General features: G+C 33.2%; 1 protein-coding gene across 3 annotated transcripts in view; it reads right to left on the minus strand.

Annotated features, from left to right (window-relative positions):
- OLA1 (Obg like ATPase 1) overlaps positions 1–24464 on the minus strand; it is a 145275-nt gene that overhangs the window by 42061 nt on the left and 78750 nt on the right. For all 3 annotated transcript variants that reach the window (XM_031678336.2, XM_031678337.2, XM_072961185.1), the window contains one exon: positions 20423–20598. In XM_031678336.2, coding sequence (XP_031534196.1) covers positions 20423–20598 — 176 coding nt within the window. The remainder of the gene's footprint in view (positions 1–20422; positions 20599–24464) is intronic.

The following is a 24464-nucleotide window of genomic DNA, read 5'->3' on the forward strand; positions in this document are numbered from 1 at the left end:
TTTGACAAGTAATGTAGACCATTTTTATTCATTGCCTAAAATTGTAGGCAATTATGTGCGTCACACTGGCCACCTGCAAATTCTGAATGCCTGCTCCAGTTGTCAGTGCAAAAAACTAATGTCGAAGGGGATTAATCTAGGGGGAGAGAGTCCTCTTTAATGGCTCCAGCAGGTGAAATGGCCCAGCTGGTTACTACGATGAGTGGCCAGAACAGCTTATGTAGAGACACGCAACAAGATTATACAAAAGGAGAAAACAGTGGTACCATCTTATATTTGGTCCCATTTGTTTTTTTCAATTAAAAGAAGAAAAGAGAAGAAAACAGACAAAAGAAAGCCAAACCAAAAATAAGGAAGGAAATTAAATTTTAATCGTATAAAAGTATAAAATACTTTTGTAACTATAAACATTTTTACAAAACCAAAGGGCCTCAATAACCGCTGATTGCTAGTGAAGGAATTTTGGTATTTCTCTTTCATTTTAAGTTAACTAGATCATCACTTCAGACGTAGAGATCTTATCGCAAAAGCTTTCTGGCATTAGTTTTTTTTTTTTTCCCTTCACACCAACATTATATTACAAATTAGGAGCACTCAAATTTTAGATAAAGAAAATTAACTCATAATTAAAGTTCTCAAGCAGTATATTCACTAAACCACCTTCAAATCTTTTTAGAAAATTTTATAGATTATAACCAAGTTTTTAAACAGTTGAAAGTAAAAATATTTTAAAATTTAAGATATTTTATTTTGCACTCAGTACTCTTAATTACCCCCACAAAAGATTTAACAGCCAAGAAGACACCTTAGATTACTAAGATGATAGTTTTACTTAATACAAAACAAAAATAGATTGCTCTCAGATAAGATAATCTTATGTAAATGATCTTTATATGGTATAGTTGCAAAGTGCTATTTTTGTTACATAAGATAAAAATTAACTTTAAGTTCAGCAAAATGTCAAAGCTATTATTTATGTTCCTTATCTGAAAGACTTCTGATCAGATGAGAGAAAATGTTTGGACTTATCTGTATAAAATACTTAACGGACAGACTGAATTTTTTCTTATGCTTGTATATATAAACAGGTATATTAATAATTATAGTTAGAACAATAAGGTTCCAGTTAATCGAATTTAGTTAACTGAAAAAAATAATCTACTCCATACTTACCCGACTTTCAACAAATTAGAATACAATAAAAGCATAAAATAAAAACACTAATGCTTGATGCATTAGAAGTTACTTTAGGATTTTGTATTTCTTTAGTAACGTCATTATATAGAAATTCAGATGTAGGAGGAGGACTGTTTTGATAACTAACAAATTGCACATTTTCAAAATAAATTCTGTACATGATGACGATTATGCAAAAATCCCTAGTCATTTGAACTTTTGGTTATACTGCAGCAACGTGAGTATACTAATATGAGAGGTAACAGCTTGATGCTTAAATGTGGGAGTAAGTCCTAGATCCACCACTTACCAGGTCTATGTCCTATTACTTCATTGATAAAATGCAGATAATGATGCTATCTACCCTCTGGGGGCTATTGCCAAGATCAAGAGAGAAAGCATATAAAATGTTTAGCATAGTTCTTGGCATAGAGTAAGTTCCCAATAAATGTGAGCTGTTGCCGTCATGATTGTTGAAATACTAAAAGCCAATGATCTACAAAATGGCAATATATTCTCTTGGGTATTCCTTTAAAGCACACGTACATCTTCTCCAATCAAAATAATTCATTAGTCCTTTTCTTCAAATGTCTGAAGGATACCAACAATACAGGCTTTCTTAGTGAAATCTCAGTTCAGGCTTCTAGTCTCAACATTCTACAAGGACTAGCTTTTGCTGAACAACTACAATTTAACAACGAAGAAACTTAATTCAAATTCACGTCTAATACTTTGCTCTTCTGCTCCGACTCTTCTTTCTGATGATGGCCTCACATTTAACTTTAGAAATGCTCTATGTTCTCAGTGTATTTTATTACTGTTGTTATTAATAGCAGCTGTAACGTATATAGACTCAGAGAGGATGTATGACTTGACTAAATTCCCATTGCCAGTAAGGGGCAGAGCTGAGATTCATTGTCAGGTCTAAGTGACTTGAAAATTCATGTTGTGTCCAATCACCCTGGACTCTTGTCTTCCTTACTACTCCTCTAATTACTCCTGGCTTAGCCTAGGCATTCCCAAGGTTGTTAGTCAAAGTCCTCACTCTTATTCCAAGGTCATCAGGAAAATTCAACATTCTTAGTATCTGCATACAATAGGTATTGTGAATCCATGTATCACAAAAATAATATTTTTCTTTGCAAACACTAATATATAACCCTTAAGTAGACTTTCTAAGATTACTTATTAGACTTCTCTATTTTGGTGTTCTTCAGTCCCCATAGCAGAAATTACTAATCTATGATCCATAAATGGATTTCAGGAGTTCCCTAATACCCTGAAGTTGTATGTAAAGTTTGGTTTATGTGCCTTTGAGAGATGATGGCACATTTCTTATGAATGCTTTTAAAAAGGATTCATGAGGCAAAAATCCAAGAACCATGCTTATGAATGACTCAAATGCCCCAACAACAGTCAATTAAGTATATGTTCTAGGTTCATGAACTTCCAGGGCTGAGGTCCAGAGACACTGGCCTAAAACTTGCTTTACCCAGACCCTGCACTCAAAATTTATCCATTCTTACCAACGTTGTGCTGATAAAAATTCCAGCCATTATAATGTTTATCTAACACAATTCATAACAGGGATGTTGGAGAATATTACAAATTGATATATCATTATTCTAAAAGAATGAACTGAGAGGGGAGGGTATAGCTCAAGTGGGAGAGTGCATGCTAAGCATGCACAAGGTCCTGGGTTTAATTCCCAGTACCTCCTCTAAAAATAAATAAATAAGTAAACCTAATTACCTCACCCCCAACCCCAAATAAAGTTAAAAAAAAAAGAATGAATTGCTTGAGAGTTAAAAATGTTTAGAAAGAAAAATATGTAACTTGCTTTACTATATATTTAAATAAACCATAAAGCTACAGTAATTAGAACAGTGTGAGACTAGCACAAACAGAGAGGTATAGATTAGAAACAACCTAAAAAACCATTAATTGGAGATTTATTAATGAATTCTGGGTCATTCATATAACGGAACAGTTTTTATCCATTAAGACAAGACATATATGGATATACATTTGCATGGGAAAATGTTAAAAATACATTGCTAAGTAAAATGCAGGTTCAGAACAATGGAATAAAGTTAAGAATATAGATTCTGTGGCCAAACAGATTTGGGCTCAAGTCCTGGCTCTGCCACTTTCTAGCTATGTAACTTTGGGGCGGTTACTTAACTTAAGTTTGTTTCTGTAAAATTTGGATAGTAACTTCAATTCAACAATTAAATGAGAAAATACATGTAAAATAACTGCCACAGTTCCAGGCACACAGTAAATACTCAATAGATATTAAGTATTATTACTTACGGCAGAATGCATAATGTGATTCCATTAGTGGTTCTGAAACTATATATATTACATATAAATACAGTGTACTCATATAATGAAACTGGACAGATGCCTTACCAAATTGGTAGCAATAGAAATCTTGGGGAAGACTGGATTCCAGAGAGACTTTCCCATTCTGTCTTCTTTTTTTAAAACTATAATGCTGTTTTATTTATTTTTAACCAGTAAATATCTTAAAAACAGGGAAAAAAATAAAGGTATATTTACAAGGTGAGGACAAGGGAGGACTTCATCTATCCTCAGCCTACCATCTATAATCCTAAAATTTGATGGCTAACTGGATAGACTTGGCAGTTTATCAAGGTGACTCACTCTTATTCTGCAATAATTGCAGCTTCCAAGCCTGAAACTTCTCTCTAGCCAAACCCACCACCTTAAAACCTGAAGCTAACACCCAGATGAACTGACCTATACTGGTTGGGTAGCTTTCACACACATGGCCAACAATGCACTCAGGCCAAAAGAATGGGGGGCAAGGCCTCCAGCTCAAAATAGTCTGGCTAGAAGTCCACTAATACAGCTTCCTCCTGCTCCAAGAAAGACCAATCTAGGCTTTCACTAACAAAAAAAGACTTCCAGTTTATATTTTAAGTTGAAATTTAGGATCTGCCTGAATCAGAATATTAAGCATTTGTTGCTCTACTAAATGAATGCTGCTGTTTATGGAGACCAGAGTACTGACCCCTGACTACATTCTACATACTTCAGTGACTAACACTCCCAGAAAAGAAGTCAGGCAACATAGAAGCAAACTAAGACACCTGGCAACAATGTTCTACATGGCTGAGAGAGAGAGTGTGTGTGTAAGGGGGCATGTCCTTCAAGAATTAAAATGATAGGTTAATTCTAGCAATAATTTACTAGAATATATGCTGGCAGTTGTGGGTTTTCAGTTACATGATTCACTGAGAGTAATAGTGGAAACAACACAGCAATGCTTCTGGCCCCTGTTGGCTATAAAGTGGCAACAGGAATGGACACAAATTCATTTCTGAGGTATAAATCTCAGCAGAGGATTTGAGCATTACTAAGAAGAAAGCAACTGTCCCTATGATTCCTATAAATAAATCTGAATGGATTTCACCATGTTCAAGAAAGGACAAAGAGAATCTGATTTTAATAAAAAAGCTACTGAATAAAGAGAATCATAAAGGAATAAGAAAATGATCTCTCTCTCTCACACACACACAGGCACAACCCCCTCTTAATGAATTGTTCGGCATACTTGGCAGAATGCAAAAAGAGCACCTATGAAACATGAGCCCATCAAAGAGAGGACAGAGTGAGGTTAGAAAAAAATGGATGAGATGTTAAGAGAGTTGACAAACTAAGAAAGATTTTTAAGGAAACCAAAATCAATATAGGAAAATAAAAATATAATAGAGATTCAACTGACACAGCAGAAGATAATCAGTGGTTTGGAGGCCAAACATGAAAAGGTGCTATACTGAAGTATAACATATATTCAGTATAACATAAGTAGACTTGATGAAGTATCACAGATGAACACATGCATATAATTACCACCTTGATCAACACACAGAATATTATTAGCAATGTAGTCACAATGTTCTACTCCTCTCCAGATATCCTAGCTTTTTTGCACCACAAATTAACCCATTATTGAAATTTACAGAAATGGAATCATACAGTGTGTACTGTTTTCTGATCAGTTTCTTTTGCTCAACATTGTGAAATTCATCCACATTGTTGGATGTAGTCTTAGTATGTTTTTTCTTTGCCATGTAATATTCCACTATAGGAATATACCTCAATTTATCCATTCTACCATTGATACTTAAGTTGTTTATACTTTAAAACTATTACAAATAAAGCTGTTATAAACATTATTATACATGTATTTTATAGATTTATGTATGCATTTCTCTTGAGCATATACCTAAGACTGGACTTACTCTGACATAAGTCACACATTTACTCAAACATAGTATACATTGCTAATCAGTTTTCAAAAGCAGATGCACTAATTTACACTCTCATCAGCATTATCTGAGAATTCCATTTGCTACATTCCCTCCAACACTTGGTATTGTCAGTCTTCTTAATTTATGTTAAGTGTGTAGTGTCTTGCTGTAGTTTGAATTTGTACTTCCTTAATGATTAATGGGGAATTTTCTCTTATAAAGTACCTGTTCATGGCTTTTGCCTATTTTCCTATTGGGCTGCCTTTTTCTTATTTATTTGTAGTTTTTTGCATATTATGTAGACAAGTTCTTCGTTAGATACTGTAATACGTTCTTTCACTCTGAGCTTAGCTCTTCAAATTTTGTTTAACGTAAGTCCTAATTTTAATGTAGCCCAATTTAAAAATATTTGCAGTTATAATTATTGCTTTCTATGTCCGGTTTAAAAAAATTTGTCTATCCCAAGGTCATGAAGATATTCTATGTTAATATGATAGATGTTTTATTCTATAGGAGTTTTACCTTTTAACTCTTTGTAAACTTTACTTTTTCTGTATAGCAGGAGGTGGGTGAGAATTTATTTTCTCTCCTACAAGGATACCCAGTGGACTCAACACCATTTCTTGAAAAAAGCATTCCTTTCTCCATTACTCTGCAGTGCCATCTTTATCACAAATCAAAGTGTATTTGTGTCTATATACTCATTCTGTTCCATTGGTCAATTTGTCTACCCTTGACTGTCTTAATCATTGCACATTTATATAGTCTTGATTTAAGATTCATGTATACAAATTCCTTCAGCTTTGTTCTTTGAGACTACCTTGCCCATTTTGGGACCTTTGCATTCCCAAGAAAAATTTAGAGTCAGTTTGTCAATTTCTACAAAAAATAACATGATAGGATTTTGACTGGGATCTGGTTGAATCTATAGATCAATTTTAGAGAGGTTTGACATCTTTAAAATATCAAGTCTTCCAATCAAAACATGATATAACCTTCCATTTATCTAATTATTCATTAATTGCTCTCAATACTTTTTCATAGTTTTCTGGGTGAAATTTTAGAACTTTCACTAGATTTATTCCCAGGTATTTGAATTTTTTAAATGCTACTACAATCAGCATCTTTTTAAAAAAAATTTCCTTTAAGTTCTCAATTATGAAATACAAATCATTTTTCATATTGGCCTTGTATCCAACAACTCAGATGACTTCATATACTAATTCTAATACTTTATATCCCAAATTCTGTCATATTTTCTAAATACACAAGCATGTTGTGAATAATGTCACTTTTATCTTATCTAATATAAGAATTCTACAAGACTGAATAGAAGCAGTGATAGTAAACATGACTGGCTCTGTTCCCAGTATGAGGGGGAAAGCATTCAATATTTCACCATTAAGTATAATTGTTTATGTAGTGTTTTTTTTTTGTAGATACCCTTTCTCAGATTAAAGAGCTTACTCTTTTCCTAGAAATCTTTTTTTAAATCACGAGTGATCAAATCTTATTAAATTTTTTCCATCGTATAAATATGATCATATGACTTTTCTCCTTTATTCTGTTACATTAATTTTTTAACATCAAATCTGCTTTGCATTACTAGAATTTTAGTCATATTATATTGTCATTAATGTTTATTACAGCTTGCTAATATTTTACTTAATGTGTATTTATGTTCATGAAAGAGGTTTGTCTTTAACTTTTCTTTCTTACATTGTATGGTTTTGGTATCAGGACTCTTCTGACCTCATAAAACTAGCTGGCAAGTTTTCCTCTTTTTCTATTCTCTGGAAGAATGTGTGTGAGACTTTAAACGTATAGTGAAGTTGCCTGCACCAGTTTTCTTTATAACAGAGTCCCTGATGCTGATTTTATGCTTCCTTTTATTCTCCTTCACCAGTCTTACTGAGAACTTAACAATTTTATTAGTGTTTTCAAAGAAGCAACTCTAGGCCTTTTTGAGCCTCTTTATTACATGTTTCTTTCTTTTCTGTTTCATTAATATTTGCTCTTATCTTTATTGTTTCTTCCACCTGGTTTCTCTGGGTTCTTTTTTCAACTCCTTCAGATGGATAGTTTGAGAACACTGATTTTATCCTTTCTTATTTTGGATATATACATTTGAGATTATTAATTTATAGAATTTGATTGTATATGTCAGAAAAGAATACAACAAATTTTGATATGTTGTATTTTCATTATCATTTCATTATCCTAGGGTTAAAACATTTTATTTCCACTATGATTTAGCCTTAAAACATGAAATCTTTCAGATGTGTACTATCTAATTTCCAAACATTTAGTAATTTTCTAGTAATCTTTTCATTATTGATTGCTAATTTTAATTCCATAATGGTCAGATAACATATTCTTTTTAATTTCAATCATGTGAAATTTGCTCATTTGCTATATGGCTAAAAACATGGACAATTTTGGTAAACATTCCATTTGTACTTGACAAGAATGTCTGTTGTTGTTAGGTACAGTATTGTGTATATGTCCATTGGGTCAAGCTCCTTAATCACACTGTTTAAATCTTCTATATTCTTACTAAAATTTTGTTTGCTTGTTGTATCAATTACTAAAAGAAGTATTAAAATATTCTATTATGATTGTAGATTTGGGTCTTTTACAAAATTTATTTAGTTCTATCAGTTTTTGCTTTATATATTTTGAGATTATGTTACTAGGCATATACAAACTTAAAATTATTTTATCTTCCTGGTAGATTGAACATTTAGCATTATGAAATGTTCCCTTTAACTCCTTTAAAGTCTACTTTGATATTAGTATAATACATTAGCTTTTTTTTTAAGGGGGGGGTGGTTAGAAATTGCACAATATGTATTTCTCCATCCTTTACTTTCAATATTTCTCTATCTTAATGTTTCAGATATGTCTTATAAGCAGTATACAGGTGGGTTTTTAAAATCCAATCTGATATTGTTTTTTTTTTTTTAAATGTATTGAGACAAAATTTACACAAACACAAAATTAATCATTTTAAAGTAATTTAGTACTTAAGCATTCATGCTATGCAACCACCACTTCTATCAACTTCCAAAATATTTCCATCACTCTAAAATAGAACCCCATACTCATTAAACAGTTTCTCCCATCCCTTCCCACTAGCCCCTGCAAACACCAATCTGCAGTTCTGTCTCTATGAATTTACCTATTCTGGATATTTCACACATATGGAATCATACACTATGTGACCTTTGTGTCTAGGTTCCTTCACTTAGCATAATGTTTTCAAGGTTGATCCATGTCTAGCATCTACAGTCATTTACTTTTTAAGGCTAAATAATATTCATTGTATGTACTTACCATAATTTGTTTATCCTCTCATCCTGATAGGCATTTGGGCTGCTTCCACCTTCTGGCTATTGTGAATAGTGCTGTGATGAACATGCTTGCATATGTATTTGTTTGAGCACCTGGTTTCAGTTCTTTTGCAAATATTAATCTGGGAGTGGAACTCTTGCATCATATGGTAATTCTATGTTTAACTATACTTTGTCTTTTAATTGGAGCACTATAACACTTTTAATTACTCCATTACCCCCTCATTGTGCCATTACTGTCATGTATTTTAACTGTATCTCTATACATTAAAATCATACATTTTAATTTTTGTTTTGTTTTTACCTTTTGTTTTGAAATAATTTCCAATAAAGAAAAGCTACAATAATAATGTCTGTATACCCAGATTCATTAAAGTATCATTTTGCCATATATGTTTTATCCTTTATCTCTATGTATGCATACACACAGGAAAATATAGGTATATTATTACATCCATATATATATACATGTTGCCAGAATTCCGTGATGGACTACATATGAGAAATGATGGAGAGAGAATGGGTTAAAGATGATTAGGTTTTTGGCTTGCATAATCTAACAGACAGTGGTATGATACATTGAGCTAAGAAATCCTGAAGAGAATCAGGTTTGAGAGAGGGAAATTTCTGTTTGATATTTAGATGTGCTAACTTTAAGATGTCTTTGAGAAACATATGAGATGTCAAGTCAGGGATTAAATATGCTACCTGGAGCTCTGAGGGCAGATCAGGGCTAGAGATACAAATCTGGAAGTTATTTGTATTTAAATAGTAATTGTATCCATAGATACAGATGATATCCATAGGAAAAGAACTGAGAGAAGAGAGGCGAGCCTAAGACTCAATTTTAAGTAATGCCAATACTTAACAGCCAAGGTGTAAGAGGATGAGCCTTCAAAAGAAACTGAGAAGTTGCTAGAGAAGGAGGAGGGAAATCAGGAAAATGTGGTCATGCAATCCACGGGAATAACAGTTTAAGAAATGACCCAACAGCATCCAATACTACTGACAAATCACGATGACTGAAAATGTCCCTTGGACTTAACAAAGCAAAAGCCACTGACAACCCTAGTGAAACCTATTTGAGTTTGATGAGCAGATAAACTGGATAGATTGAACTGAGTTATTAGGAGGTTGAAAAAAATAAGTCTTTCAAGAGGTTTTAAAAAAGGAAAGTAGAGAACATATGTTAATTGAAGGATGAGAAGTGTGGTATTCAAGAAGTGTTTTTTAAAGATTAAAAAAGATACCTTTAAATAGTTGATGAAAACAATCTAGTTTGAGAGGGACAAGCTGTATATATAAGAAAGAAGGAACTACTGGTGATTGAAACAACTTTGTGAATAAACTAAAAAAAATCATATACTTTAAAAGGGTTAACTTTATGATATGTGAATTTACCTCAATAAAATCACTTAAAAGCAATAAAAGAAAAAAAAGAAGAAGCGATGTCTAATAGTGTAAAGTTTCTAGAAAGTTAGTACGTGATAAGATCCAAAGAACTGGGAAAATTAGCCATAAATAAGGAATGAATAGCAGGCTTTAGGTTTGGCTAGCATAAAATTAGAGAGAAAATGAGAGGATTCCTATGTCTGATGGCTTTTATTTTGATTCGAAGTAGGAGGCAAGGTTGTCTGCTAAGGATATTGATGGATGTAAGCAGGGAATGGGCATAAATAAGAGGTTTGAGGAGAGTGGGGGAGCTGTGACAGCAGAGAGCAGGAGAGCAAACAGGAAAGCTGGATATAGCTGAGGGCCCACTTGAGGTTGGTAATATTGAGTTTATGGGGATATACTAACATGTCCTATTTTTAATTCTCTTTATCTGTGTTCTGTTTGCAATTGGCAAGGAGAAAGTAGACAGGTAGGAATATCCAGGAAAGTATGTCTATAGAATATGGACCATAACATCAGCTTTTATATAAGTTCATTCACCTCAAGTATACATAGATTGATGATTTGAAAGTAGTTTGGTCTCAAATGAGTCTAATTCTCGTGACCCTTGGCCCAAACACAATACATTTTTGTATTACCCTGATAATCGTAAACAGCTTTGCACTTCCTAACTGCTGTCTTCAAATAAATAATAGTGAACACTGAGAATCTATAAGCCAGACACAAAAAGACAAAAATTTTATAGTTCCACTTACATGAGGTACCTAAAATAGGGAAATTCATAGAGAAAGGATGTAGAACAGAGGTTACCAGGGGCTGGAAGGAGGAAAAAATGGGATGTTATTATTTAAAGCATACAGAGTTTCAGTTTGGGATGGTGAAACAGTTCCAGAAATGGATAGGGGTAATGGTTGTACAATACTGTGAATGTACTTAACGCCACTAAATTGTACACTTAAAATGATTAAAGTGGTAAATTTTATTTTATGTATAGTTTACCATAATAAAAATGTTTTTTTTTAAAGAGTAGGAAACTTCTGCTTTAGGCTATGTCTTAAAGAATGACTAGGAAATGGGGCTGAGCAAGTAGCAAAAGGGTAGAGTTCCAGTAAATGAGCCCATGTGAAGCCAAAATCTTTAGTTTACTGTTAGAAGAGTTGAGAAAATATGTCAGGCAAGGTTGCAACACAAAGAAATTTGTGAGCCATAGACTTTATGTTGGCAGTATCTTGTAGGAAGATGGCGAGATATTTTAATCAAAGACATAACACAGTGAGATTTGTATTTTCTAACTGTGGAAAACAGCAGCAAGAATGGAGGTAAAGAAATTTAAGCATGAACAAGGCTCAAATTAAAGAATTCATTAAAATAAGGAGGAAGGAAGAGACAAAGGAAATATTCAGGAGATAAAATCAAAAGGATGGTATATAAATGGTAAAGGAGAGAAGAGAGTCAAAGATAATGATTTTCAGTTCAAATAATTTGAGAACACAGAGTTAGAGATCATGAGGACTGCAAGAATTCAGGGAGAAAGTTGAATGAATGCAATTCAGGCTAAGCACTCTTAGTGTTGTTCTTTTAGAAATGATCTTTTTAAGTCATGGGGGAATAGTTTTGGAAAGATACATAAGAATCTAAAGAGGAGACAAAGGTAAATGATAAGACAGAAGTGGGAGGGAGAATTTTGTTTTTACAGTATATTTTTTTGAATATTTTGCTTTTAGTGAAAAACACATCTATTACATATTTAAATATGTTGTATGTTCTTCTAAAGTTATGTAAAAATCAACCTTAAAAACTACCATAAGAATAATTAGAAGAAATCTGCTAATAACTATATGTTTGGAGGGATTTTAATTACTTAATTCAGAGAGGCTGACAAGAAAAAAAGACCCATTAATTAGAATTCCTGGTTGCAATTTTTATTCACTTAATTAGATAACTGTTAGTTTGAAAATATTTTTTAAGTATGATGATTTCCATCATTGATTGATCATTGATCATCAGAAAATAAAATCTGCCTTAAAGCTTTCTTTCTACCTTCATTTTCCAAATTTTGTCTTTCCAAATAGAATGTACACTCACTTAAATAAATTTTAAAATCAATCTTGATCTTGATGCCTTGGTGTTAATGCTATGGCTTAAAGTGTCCTCCAAAAAAGACAGGTTAAAGTCCTAACCCTTCAGAGTGTGACTTTCTTTATTTGGGAACTAGCTAAATAGGCCTATCTGGAGTAGGGTGGGCCCTTAATCTAATTATGACTGGTATCCTTATAAGAAGAGGGAAGTGTGAACAGAGACACAGAGGGAATGTGGTCACGTGAAGATGGAGGCAAAGACTGGAGTTATACTGCCACAAACCAAAGAAAGCCTGAGGCTACCAGAAGCTGAAATAGCAAGAAAGGATTCTCCCCTAGAACCTTCAGAGGGAGCATGGCCCTGCCAACACTTTGATTTCAGGCTTATAGCCTCCAGAATTGTGAAAGAATACATTTCTTCCTATTTTAGCCATCTGGTTTGTGATACCTGCTATGGCAGCCCTAGCAAATGAATACACCTGGCTAATTAATACCAATAGGAAATGTCTATCCCACTCTTGCCTTCTTTGGTGTCTCAATTTTCACACAGCAGCAAGACCCACCTTATAAAAGGTATCTTTATATCAGAATCCATGAGTCTTCCACTTAGGAAAGATTCTGTTTTAGCATTAAAAAGTTGGCTCATGTTTTATGCTAGCGTATATCTAATCCAAGTTTTTCCTGCTAATTTACATAAAAATACAAATGATTTCTAACTCTAGAAAATGTAAACTTCATAGGAAGAGAGGTTTGAATGTTGAATTTCTGAAAGATTATCCAAAAAATAGACACACATTTGAATGAATATTAAGGAATAATCAGTAAATACCTAGTGAACAACATGATCTATCTATTTTTCTTATAACTTTCAAGTAGCTTTTATTAGCCTAGGATCTATGTCCAATAGAAGTTCCTGGTTCTGTTAGTCAAGATTACAAACACAAAGTGAAGAAAAGAAGTCAATCACATTTTGTACCTTTAGATCATTTGTTAGAGAATATAAAAAAATATTGGGAAAAAAAAAACCTCCCTGAGAATAACTAGTTGGTAACGTAATTGCATTGGTACTCTTTTTACTGGGAAAACTAAAGATAAATCAGAAACAAGGAAAAATATAAAATACCACCAAATTAAACCTGTGATCCTAAAGAAGAACCAAAAATAAATAGTGATTAGGATAAAAAATTTAAATGCACATTGGATGAAGAAATGTGTAGTAGAGACCATGAGTGCCCTGCTCATGTCTCACTCACCCACACAGACCCAGCACATGCTGACGGCTTCTACTGTAAGCATCTGTAACTACCTGAGTGCTGTGCTTAGACCACACAGATATCAGGTGCCAGGGAGCTAATGCTCCCAGGAGCAACCCATCACCAATGACTTTTGGAAATTAACTGATAATTACTCCATCTTCCTCACCCTTTCAGTAGAAAAAGCTACAAGACACTTTCTACACTGTTTCAGGGGACTTAGGAAGACTGATCCCCATCTGCTCAGGGTTTCCCACCTGCTCGTCTACATACTTTGTATTAGTTTCCTTCCCATTAGTTTCCTTCCCTTCCAGGTCTTAATTCCCCACTCCCTGATGTGTGCCTCCTGAGATACTCCCAAGGAAACTACTTGCACTCCAATCTTTGCCTCAGGGTCCAATTCTGAGAACACCCAACCCAAATTTAGATTAAGAGGCAAAGACTCTCAGATGTGATTCAAAACGGCTTTACAACTCAAAATGGCACAGCCTTGAGAAAATTCATAAGGAGCTGCTTCTTAATCTTTATAAAATACATTGCCTGTCCAGTTTTTCAGGTTAGTGAAGATGGAATTGATGCTAAAGCCTACAACTTCCCATCTGTGTTTCTCTTCCAAGTTGACATCTCCTACGATATTCCTTTACCAATTTCAGGCAGAAACTTCAAAACCTTTTGCCTGGTGCAAAGCTAAAACTGTAGTTTGATGAATATAGGTTAGAAACAGCTAAGGACAATGTAAATGCATTTAGTTCTTTTTTTAGAGGCCACCTAAAGGAAATTTCCTTAGGCCTTTTAAAAACAAAATAGTAATGCATTGCTATGAAAAAAAGTCAAGTAACAGAGAAGTATAGAGCATAAACAGTCAAAGCACCCACCCCAATCACTCACTCTCCCACAACCACTTCCCTTTCCAAACATATTACTGTTAAAAACTTTTTTTACTTTCCAAATGTTTACTGTTAAAACACAACTGGGTGTATTTCCATACCTCTTTTGATGAACTTACCAAGTATACAGGTATCATTTTTTACATAAACAGGATTATACTATAAATATTATTGTGACTTGCTTTTTTTAGACAAAAGTAGTTGTAATGTAAAAACATGCACTAACAAACCAACTACTTAAAATAACCCATCCTCAAACGCCTTTCCCTGCTTAATGTTGGTTTTTGTCCCCACCAACTGTCATATGATGATATCAGGCAAATTGTTGGTAATATTATATCCAGTAGACCTCCACTTTCAGTAATAGTGAACTAAGTGATTCAGGGTAACTGCCCCTCTAAAGACAACAATAAAATAGGTCTAAACAGGAAAAAAAAATCTTCTTAATACTACCATGGACCTAATAAGATAGTGAAGTATTGCCAGACTAAGAAAGCAGTTGGGGAAGGCCTAAGACACCTCTACCCTGGAAGGGGCAGGGTGGTGGCGGTTACTCTAGAGGAGTGACCCTCAAACTTTCTTTAACATGCATAGGAGTTACTTGGAAAGACTGTTAAAACATATCCCCAGAGATTCTGATCTAGTAGATCTGTAGCTTGCATTTCTAAAAAGCTCCCAGGTGATGGTGATGTTGGTGGTCTAAGGACCACACTTTAATTGTCCCTGATCTAGACTAGAGACTGGGACAGCAGGGGATGAGGAAAGTATAAAAATGATGTAGGGAACATATATAAGGCCAGAGAGTCAGTGGGACATCAACCCCTCATTCCATCTTCTCCTTCTTACCTTCACCTCAGCAGATCCCACTGCTGCTTTTGGTCACTTTTACCTGGACTCATCTGCCAATCCTCAGGAAAGAGCAAAGACGTCACAGCCCTTTGATTTATGACAGAGGTGGCACATCATTGGAGTAGGGAAAGGACAGTCTTTTTTAAAAATGGCACTGGAACAATAGGTTTTCCATATGGGGGGAAAAATAAGACTGGATGCTTGCCTTACACTACTTATAAAAAATAAATTCGAGGTAGGTTAATGACCTAAATGTGAAAGGTAAAACAATAATGCTTTTAGAAGACAAGAGATCATCTTGAGGACCTTAAAGTAAGATTCTTAAACAAGACACGAAAACACTAACCTTAAAATTAAGATCTGTTCATCAAAAGATACTATTAAAAGAGTAAAAGTAAAAGCCACAGAATGGGAGAAGATATTTGTAATCCAATCAAAACAAATGACCACTATTCAAGAATATAAGTCACTTTCACAAATTAATGAGAAAAAGACAATGATTCAACAGAAAATGAGCAAAAGAATTAGAACAGGCACTTTACAAAAGAGGAAATCCTAAAGGGCCGATAAATACATTAAAAAAAAGCCTCCAATCTTATATAGAGAACTGCGAATTAGAACCATAACCAAATATGATTACACAGCTATCAAACTGCAAAAATGAAAAAAATCTGATAATACCAAGTGCTGACAACAGGATAAACTCTCATATACTAGGAAAAGAGTGTTATCTAGTGAAGTCAAAGATACACTACTGACTTCTAAATGTATGCCTTAGACTACCCTTATGTGCACCAACATGTAAAAGAACGCTCACAGCTGCATGTTCATAATTATAAAAAAATTTTTGAGGGAAAATTCAAATACCCATTGAAAGTAGAACAGATTTTTAAATTATGGTATATTCTTTCAGTGAAATATTTTACAGTAAGGGAAACGAATGAATTAAAGATAAATGCAACATATTTGTAAATCAACTACACTTCAATAAAAAAATTTTTTAAAAAGAAATGCAATATAAATGAAATGTACAAAATCTTGTTGAATGAAAATGCTCATATAAATACATACAACATGATACCAATTATATAAAATTTGAAATTAGGAAAATAATTCATATTGATATAGGTGGCACATACACTGGAAAGGAATTATTATAAATTTCTGGATTACAGTTAGCAGTATGAAGATAGAGAGTTTTAAGACTGGTAAGTGATAGAGATATTTTAGAGTGCTAATAATGTTCTATTTCATGACATGGAAGTAGGTTTTACTAGCCTTTGTTTCACAACTATTTGTTAAACTACACATATGAGGTTAATGCATCTTTTGGGACATATTTTACAATTTTTTTAAAAGTTTAAGAAAAAAGCATATTTGCCCTGTAGTTGGACTTATCTGGCTGAAAAAATTTGATCTACAATTTAGTAAGTATGAAATCTTGAGCAATTCATAAAACCTTGTGAAACTTGGCCTTCCTCAGTTTTAACATGGAAATAATATATATCTTGCAATCTTGCATGTTGTGAGGTTTAAATAACATATATAAAAAGTGCCCAAGAGTGCCTGGCTCAATAAATAGATGTTCCTGCATTGAAGGATTCTGTATTGTAAAGCTGTAAATTCTCCCCAAATTGAGTAATAGAAGCAACCAAAATTCTGCCTTTGCTAACAACAAACTAAAGAAAATTTTCTAAAGAGTCATCTGCTTTATCATACTTACCAGTACTGGATTTGCTACAAGAAAATCTATAGCATGAATTCTTAATGGGGGTAATGTTACTACTAGAAAGGCAAAAACTGATTCTTGGTGGTGAAGAAAAAAATAGTTATTAAAAATGTTGTGGCCCTCCAAAGCTCAACCCTATCCAACAAAGTCTTACTTGTTAATATTTATCTCATTGTGGGAAATTAAATTAATTTATTTAAATTAAATTTTAATTAATTTTTTTTCCTTAGGGAAGGTGATAATTTTTTTCAAAAAGGTTGAGAAACACAGATCTATAATTTATTCTGAAGCAGCTGAATCTAATATGAGGAAAGAAAACAACGAAATAATCAGTTTTTGGAAAGAAGAAAATTAGGCTATCATGCTCTCTAGCTACCTAGAAGAGCTGGATGGAAGAAGGGAAAATGAAGGGGGAAGTGTTCAGATTTTTCTGTAAACACAAGTTCAAGCCATCCTTTCAAATCTTATAAAGAAATTTTAGGAAAATGCTTAGAAATGAGAAGAAAATGCTTTTAGTACCACTCAACATTCTAGCTTTCTTTGAGAGGAAAGGCCAGGAAATGGTAGGCCAAGAATTTCAGAAGAACTTGATGCCCCTACCTCCTATTTACGTAAAAGCTAGATTGATAAATTTAGTTTTAAAATTTTTCAAATTGAAGTATAGTCAGTTTACAATGTTGTGTCACTTTCTGGTGTACAGCACAATACTTCAGTCATATAAGAACATACATACATTTGTTTTCATATTCTTTTTCACCATAAGTTACTACAAGATAATTGAATATAGTTCCCTGTGCCATACAGTATAAACTTGTTGTTTATCAATTTTATGTATATTAGTTAGTATCTGCAAATCTCGAACTCCCAATTTATCCCTTCCCACTCCCTTCCCCAACTGGTAACCATAAGTTTGTTCTGTCTGTGAGTCTGTCTGTGTTTTGTAAATAAGTTCATTTCTCTCTCTCTCTCTCTTTTTTTTAGATTCCACATAAAAGTGATATCATGTGGTTTTTTCTTTCTCTTTCTGGCTTACTTCACTTAGAATGACACTCTCCAGGTTCATCCATGTTGCTGCAAATGGCATTATTCTGTTATTTTTTATGGCTGAGTAGTATTCCATGTATAAATATACCACAGCTTCTTTATCCAGTCATCTGTTGATGGACATTTAGGCTGTTTCCATGTCTTGGCTCTTGTAAATTGTGCTGCTATGAACATTGGGGTGTATGTATCTTTTTGAATTAAGGTTCCCTCTGGATATATGCCCAGGAGTGGGATTGTTGGATCATATGGTAAGTCTATTTTTAGTTTTTTTGAGGAATCTTCATATTGTTTTTCATAACAGCTGCACAAAACAACATTCCCACCAACAGTGTAGAATGGTTCCCTTTTCTCCACACTCTCTCCAGCATTAAAGTCGTTTGTGGACTTTTGATGATGGCCATTCTGACTGGTTTGAGGTGATACCTCACTGCAGTTTTGATTTGCATTTCTCTCATAATTAGCGATATTGAGCATTTTTTCATGTGCCTATTGGCCATTCATATGTCTTCATTGGAGAATTGCTTATTTAGGTCTTCTGCCCACTTTTGGATTGGGTTTTTTTTTTTTTTCTTATTAAGTTGTATGAGCTGTTAATATATTCTGGAGACTTAGCCCTTGTCAGTCTCATCTGTTGCAATTTGTTTTGTTTTGCTTATGGTTTCCCTTGCTGTGCAAAAGCTTGTAAGTTTAATTAAGCCCCATTTGCTTATTTTTGCTTTTATTTCTATTGCTTGGGTAGACTGCCCTAGGAGAACATTGCTGAGATTAACGTCAGATAATGTTTTGCCTATGTTTTCTTCTAAGACGTTTATAGTGTCTTGTCTTATGTTTAAGTCTTTAAGCCATTTTGAGTTTATTTTTGTGTATGGTGTGAGGGAGTATTCTAACTTCATTGATTTACATGCAGCCGTCTAGTTTTCCCAACACCATTTGCTGAAGAGACTAGACTGATAAATTTATTTTTAAGACAGTTAATGCTTCTGAAATATATGGGTGTCAGTAAGTTTCAATGAACTAAGGGTGACTGCATAAGGCTTTATTCTAATCAGTAATCATGCCATTTGGGGCAAATGAATTGTTTTCAATCTCAACATCTTTCTCATGATTTTTTTTCCCTTTTCAAAAAGGAATATTTTTTATACTCACAAGTGAAATCCTCCTTTCCATTCTAAATCTTGTATAATTTCCTCAGACAAATCTCTCTCCTTTCCCCGTTCTACTTGAATAGGAAAAAAGTGAAGTAACCATGATGTTAAAAAAAGTAAAATGACGTGAGCTCACTCTAAATTATCAAAGAAATCAATCAGTAGCACAACACAGGTCTCCCTGTTCCAAAACCAGGCACTTTCAACCATAATTTAGGTAGTGTGCCTAAGTGTAGAGGTTGATTCTGTATTTGATTTCTTCCTATTAGAGTCCCCTAATCAATTGCATTTTTTCCAAACTTATTAAAAATAAATGAGAAAGAGGGGGAGGGTATATAGCTTGGGAGTAGAGTGAGTGCTTAGCATGTACGAGGCCCTGGGTTCAATCCCCAATACCATGATTTAAAAAATGAATAAAATAAACCTAATTACTCCCACCCAAAAAGTTAAAAAAAAAATAAAGTGCCGTTCTTTAAAAATAAGAGAGAGAAATCAAAAAGAGAAGATAATCACAGTTTCTGAAAATGAGAAAATAGAAAATAAACGTGTATTAAAACACACAAAAAGTTAAAAAGAAAACTCCCTATGACAAAAAGCATATAAAGCAAGAACATTCTATGAAGTGTTAATAAATGAGAAAATATATAATTAAGACTGCTTTTTTAACATCAAAGACAATTTGATCATATTTAAACTAAAAGCTTCAAAACCAATTTTGAAACATTTATTTCAATAGAACTAATAATTATTTACTACAATGTGAGAGAAAACACATTTGAATGTTAAAGACAATGGCATGTGTTTCCTCCCTGAAAGATTAAAATTACCTACTTTAATAGTGCATTCATTCAGTCAATTGCTATGGAAGATGAATTCCTCACATAAATCACTTCTTCAAATCTACAAAACTCATACTCAGTCATTTCTCTAAATCCAGTAAGTTTCCATCATCAAACCTTACATCTAACACTAAAACTTAAGGATATACATAGTAACCACATAAACACACAATATCACTGCTAAATGTTTGCTAAGAACACCTTAAACAGCCTATCACCACAACCAGTGTGTTGCCAAAAGAAAATGAAGCTTCTCAACATTTTGTAACAGAAATAAACCTTGAGTTCTAAAATTCCAAATTAATATTAGATATTTTATATGCTTTATTTAAAAAATTTAATCAAGGAAAATGAACTCAAATATCTAAAGAAGCCGTCAGTTTTTACTTACATATTCAGGTTTTAGTTTTTTATCTCCTCCTCTCACAGCCACTTTTTCTAGTTTATCTATAATGGGCCCAATCATTTCCTCATCTTTAAGCTGAAGTTCTTCGTGTATTATTTCTATATCTCGAATAGGATCTACACTTCCTTCAACATGCGTGATATCATCATCTTCAAAAGCACCTAAAATAAATTAAAGGGAAACAATTCAATAAACAGATAACACAGAAGGTCACTGTTAGAGTGACTTAAGATTCCCAGAAGGTTAACAGTGTATTCAAATTATTCTGAATTCTTGAAAGTAGGACATAGTAATTTTTTTCCTATTTAGTAATATTTAGGGCACTAGCAACAAAACACTAATTCAAGAGCTTCAACATTTCAAAAGCTGATTGAAATAAATAAAATTATGATCTTTACAGAAAGAAAATTATGCTCCAGAACTACTGGTATTTTCAGGCTTGGTACATTAAAAGATACTAAATTCCAGGCATGAGAGCCTGAAGTTCTAAACTGCACTATTAGGGTTTCCAAGGGAAACCGGATTTGGACGGGTGGGGGGGTGAAATCATCTGGCAGACCTCTTCCCTGCTTCAATCTACTTTATCACTGTGGTTCTGACGGTGATTAGATAATGAACCACTCAGACACACAATTTACACAGCAGCTAATTTCATCGGCCTGATTTGAGGGTATGGTTTTTCGGGGGCTATCAAAGAAGCAGATGAAGGTGCATTTGTCATATATGAGTGACAACCATTCACACTATCTGAACAAAATGGTGCTGGCCCTTATTAGAAATACATGCTATTATCACATATTTAAAGTGCAGTTGAAGCCATAATTTCAAATTGCCTACTGGAAACATAAGGGTAAAACAACCAGACATTACTGAAGCATGTGTACTGACTTTATGCCCTTTTGAAGACATAATGTGGCAACATAATTCAACCGGGATTTACTCAAATTATGAGATAACAGTATCACGAAAATGAACAAATACTAAGAAATATTATAAACAGAAAGCAGTGGTATACTCACAAAACAATAAATACTTATAAATAAATAAATTTAATTAAAATTACCAATCAGATTAGAAATATTATAAACAGAAAGCAGTGGTATACTCACAAAACAATAAATACTTACAAATAAATAAATTTAATTAAAATTACCAATCAAATTATATTCTCAAAATGAGATGTTTTCAAACATAAAGTATCAATTATTTTAGATAGAGGTATCACAGTAACCTTGAAAGACCATCTGACTGAGACTGATAAGAGAAAAACAGTCACGATAGCTCATTCTCATATACCAGAAGACCAAGATATTCTCATTACAGGTTGTAAATTGCGTTTTTAAATATAATTTCTCAGAATTAAAAACAATTAAGTTGTTTGTATCTTACTGTGGAATTATTCAGTGAATAATAATTTTTAAAGTAAGTAAATTATTACAATTGAAATATAAGTATTTAAAATAATACTTAAGTGTTCTTGACAAACAATCAATGTTATATAGTACCTGATTCATATGAACAAAATTAGCAAGAAATAAGGAGGTATATTATACCTTACTCATAAACACATCAGATAGTAATTTAGGTAAATTTTTTGAATATTTGAAAATTATGGAAGAAGTTTCCCTGGAAGTACAATATTACTTAGTTTTTAATCATGATTTGAGGCATCTTATACAAATAGCACAATCGAATAGGAAAATTTAAAGTTAGCTTCCTGGCAGTCAGAGCAACAAAGGAAACATGTTCAGTACAGTTATAAAAATAAAAAAACTTTTTATGATACTCAGAATAAAAATTTTTCTATACAGTCATCTTGATGAAGGAGGTAAAAATGTAAGTGTACTGATTTCCTCATCTTTTACAGTGAGGAATCAGTAGATGCCATAATAAAGATGAAATATGTAATTAAAAATAATTTTTCCAGTCTTTTAGTGTTTTCATGATCCTTTTTCTTAACTCAAGCAGGATCATTTAAGAACATATCTTCTGTGAAAAAATTACCTGAAGTTCAGTAATTTCTTCTTTACTACATCAGTTCTTTTTCTTTCTTTTAAACTACATACAGTATTCTACTTAAAACAGTTACATAGATTAATGACCACATTTTTATAAAATTGTTTCTTTTAATAACATGGACGAACTGCCAATGAAAATAACTTTTGGGCAGTGAGCTACTGAGCAATTTTTAAATCTTCTTTATCATTTTTGTCTTGCTTAAACTTTTCATAATGAACATGCATTTGTCCATACAAAACAAGTGATTTTTAAAAAGTCATCCTTTTTAAAACACAATAAGCAAGTTTAACTTGCAGAAAAATTTGCACAAATTTTAGTTAAAATTTTGGTTTTGCAGTGACTAGCCACAAGAAGAAAACCACTATTAGCATAAAAATTATTTTATATCTGTACATTTCTTATATACATATAAAATGGGTGACAAAATAATACTAACTAAAGCCTCATTATTAAATGAGGTGTTATAAGAGAAATTTAACCCTAAGCTAGGCTCAGACTGGATTCCATCACAAAGGTTTTTCATCCAGCAATTCTACACGTTTCCTTTCATAACAAAACACGTTTTTCAAACCTTTTTGACTTCTCTCACATTTCCAGCGCTTTCCTCTTCTTTCCTGCTACCCAGCAGATAACCTATTCTTTCTTACTTCACAGAGAAAATGCATGTCATCTTGGAACACGAACTCCCATCCCGTTTTTTAAACCAATCTATTCTTCTTTCCAGCAGTAAAATGGAGAGCACTACCTTCTATTATTTATGTCCAGTTTCTCTACTATCTCTGCCCTGGATCTTATCCTCTTCCAAGGAAGTTTGTTCCACAGACTTTTCTTTGTATTTCCTGGGATCTCAATCTACTATGCCTCTCTCTCTCCTATAGTTATATCATCTCCCTTTCAACTAATACTTTCCCATCAACATGTTAAGTAGGCTTAAGATTCTACATTGAATCAGTCATGTCAGTCACCCTCGGACATTAATTCCCTTTCCAGCTATTGCTTTCTTTCCTCTGGTTCAGGGCTAAACTTCTTGAAAGAGCTCTACCTGCTCTCTCCACTTCTTTACTTCCTATTCAAGACGTAACCTACAGCAGCTTGGAATATGCCTCTATCATGCTATCAGAAATTGATTTCAAAAAGGACACCAAAGATTTGTCTTTATGATGCTAAATGAAATAACCATTCTTCAGGAATCCTGAATGACCTCTCAGTAGCATTTAACTTCAGAGCACTGACATCGTCTCTTCCCTTGCTTCTTTCCAAAGGCAGTCTCCTAATTTTCTTCTATTTTCTCTGGCCATTTCTTGTCAGACTATTTTTTTCCTTGCTTTAACTACCCCAAAAATGATACCTCTCTTAGCTCTCTTCTCTCTTCCCTCTATTAAACACTCATTAACAGCAATTTCCAGCCCTGAACTCTGCTGACTGACTCCAGTATACTTTGAGGTAATAGCAAACAAAATGAACCAAAAAGTACCTTTTTAGTTGTTAGATAAATCATTTCTATTATAAAATCTATACACTAAGTGAAAAAATGCACAATGTCAATGCTTATACTAAATCTGTAACTTTTTAAAATTTTGGGTACTTCTTCACTGAGAGTCAGTCAAAATACAGAAATACTTGGTGAGAATACATCTGACTATCCACATGGTTTTGGACACTCTGCATCATATTTATTTCTTGGTATGATATGGTGGAAATGAGCTGGCTATTGCCAATTATAAATGAACTGAAGATTGACCAATTTACTCATTCATTCATTCAAACCTATCTTATTCCATAAAGATTTGAGTGTAAGACAGATAAATTCATACTTTTAGGGTACTAAATCTAACTGGGAAGGACTTCAGAAATAAAAATACACTTCAAAAATTGAGGATGTCAATGAATTGTTTTGCTACATTACTACTTAGGTTTTGGCTATATTTACTTTACAAAAGAAAAGCATCCCTGGCTAGATTTTTTAAGACATGATATATTTAAGTATATAGGCTTCACAGCAGTACTT

This window comes from Vicugna pacos, chromosome 5 (genome assembly GCF_048564905.1).
Source record: "Vicugna pacos chromosome 5, VicPac4, whole genome shotgun sequence".
Classification (NCBI taxonomy): Eukaryota; Metazoa; Chordata; class Mammalia; order Artiodactyla; family Camelidae; genus Vicugna; species Vicugna pacos.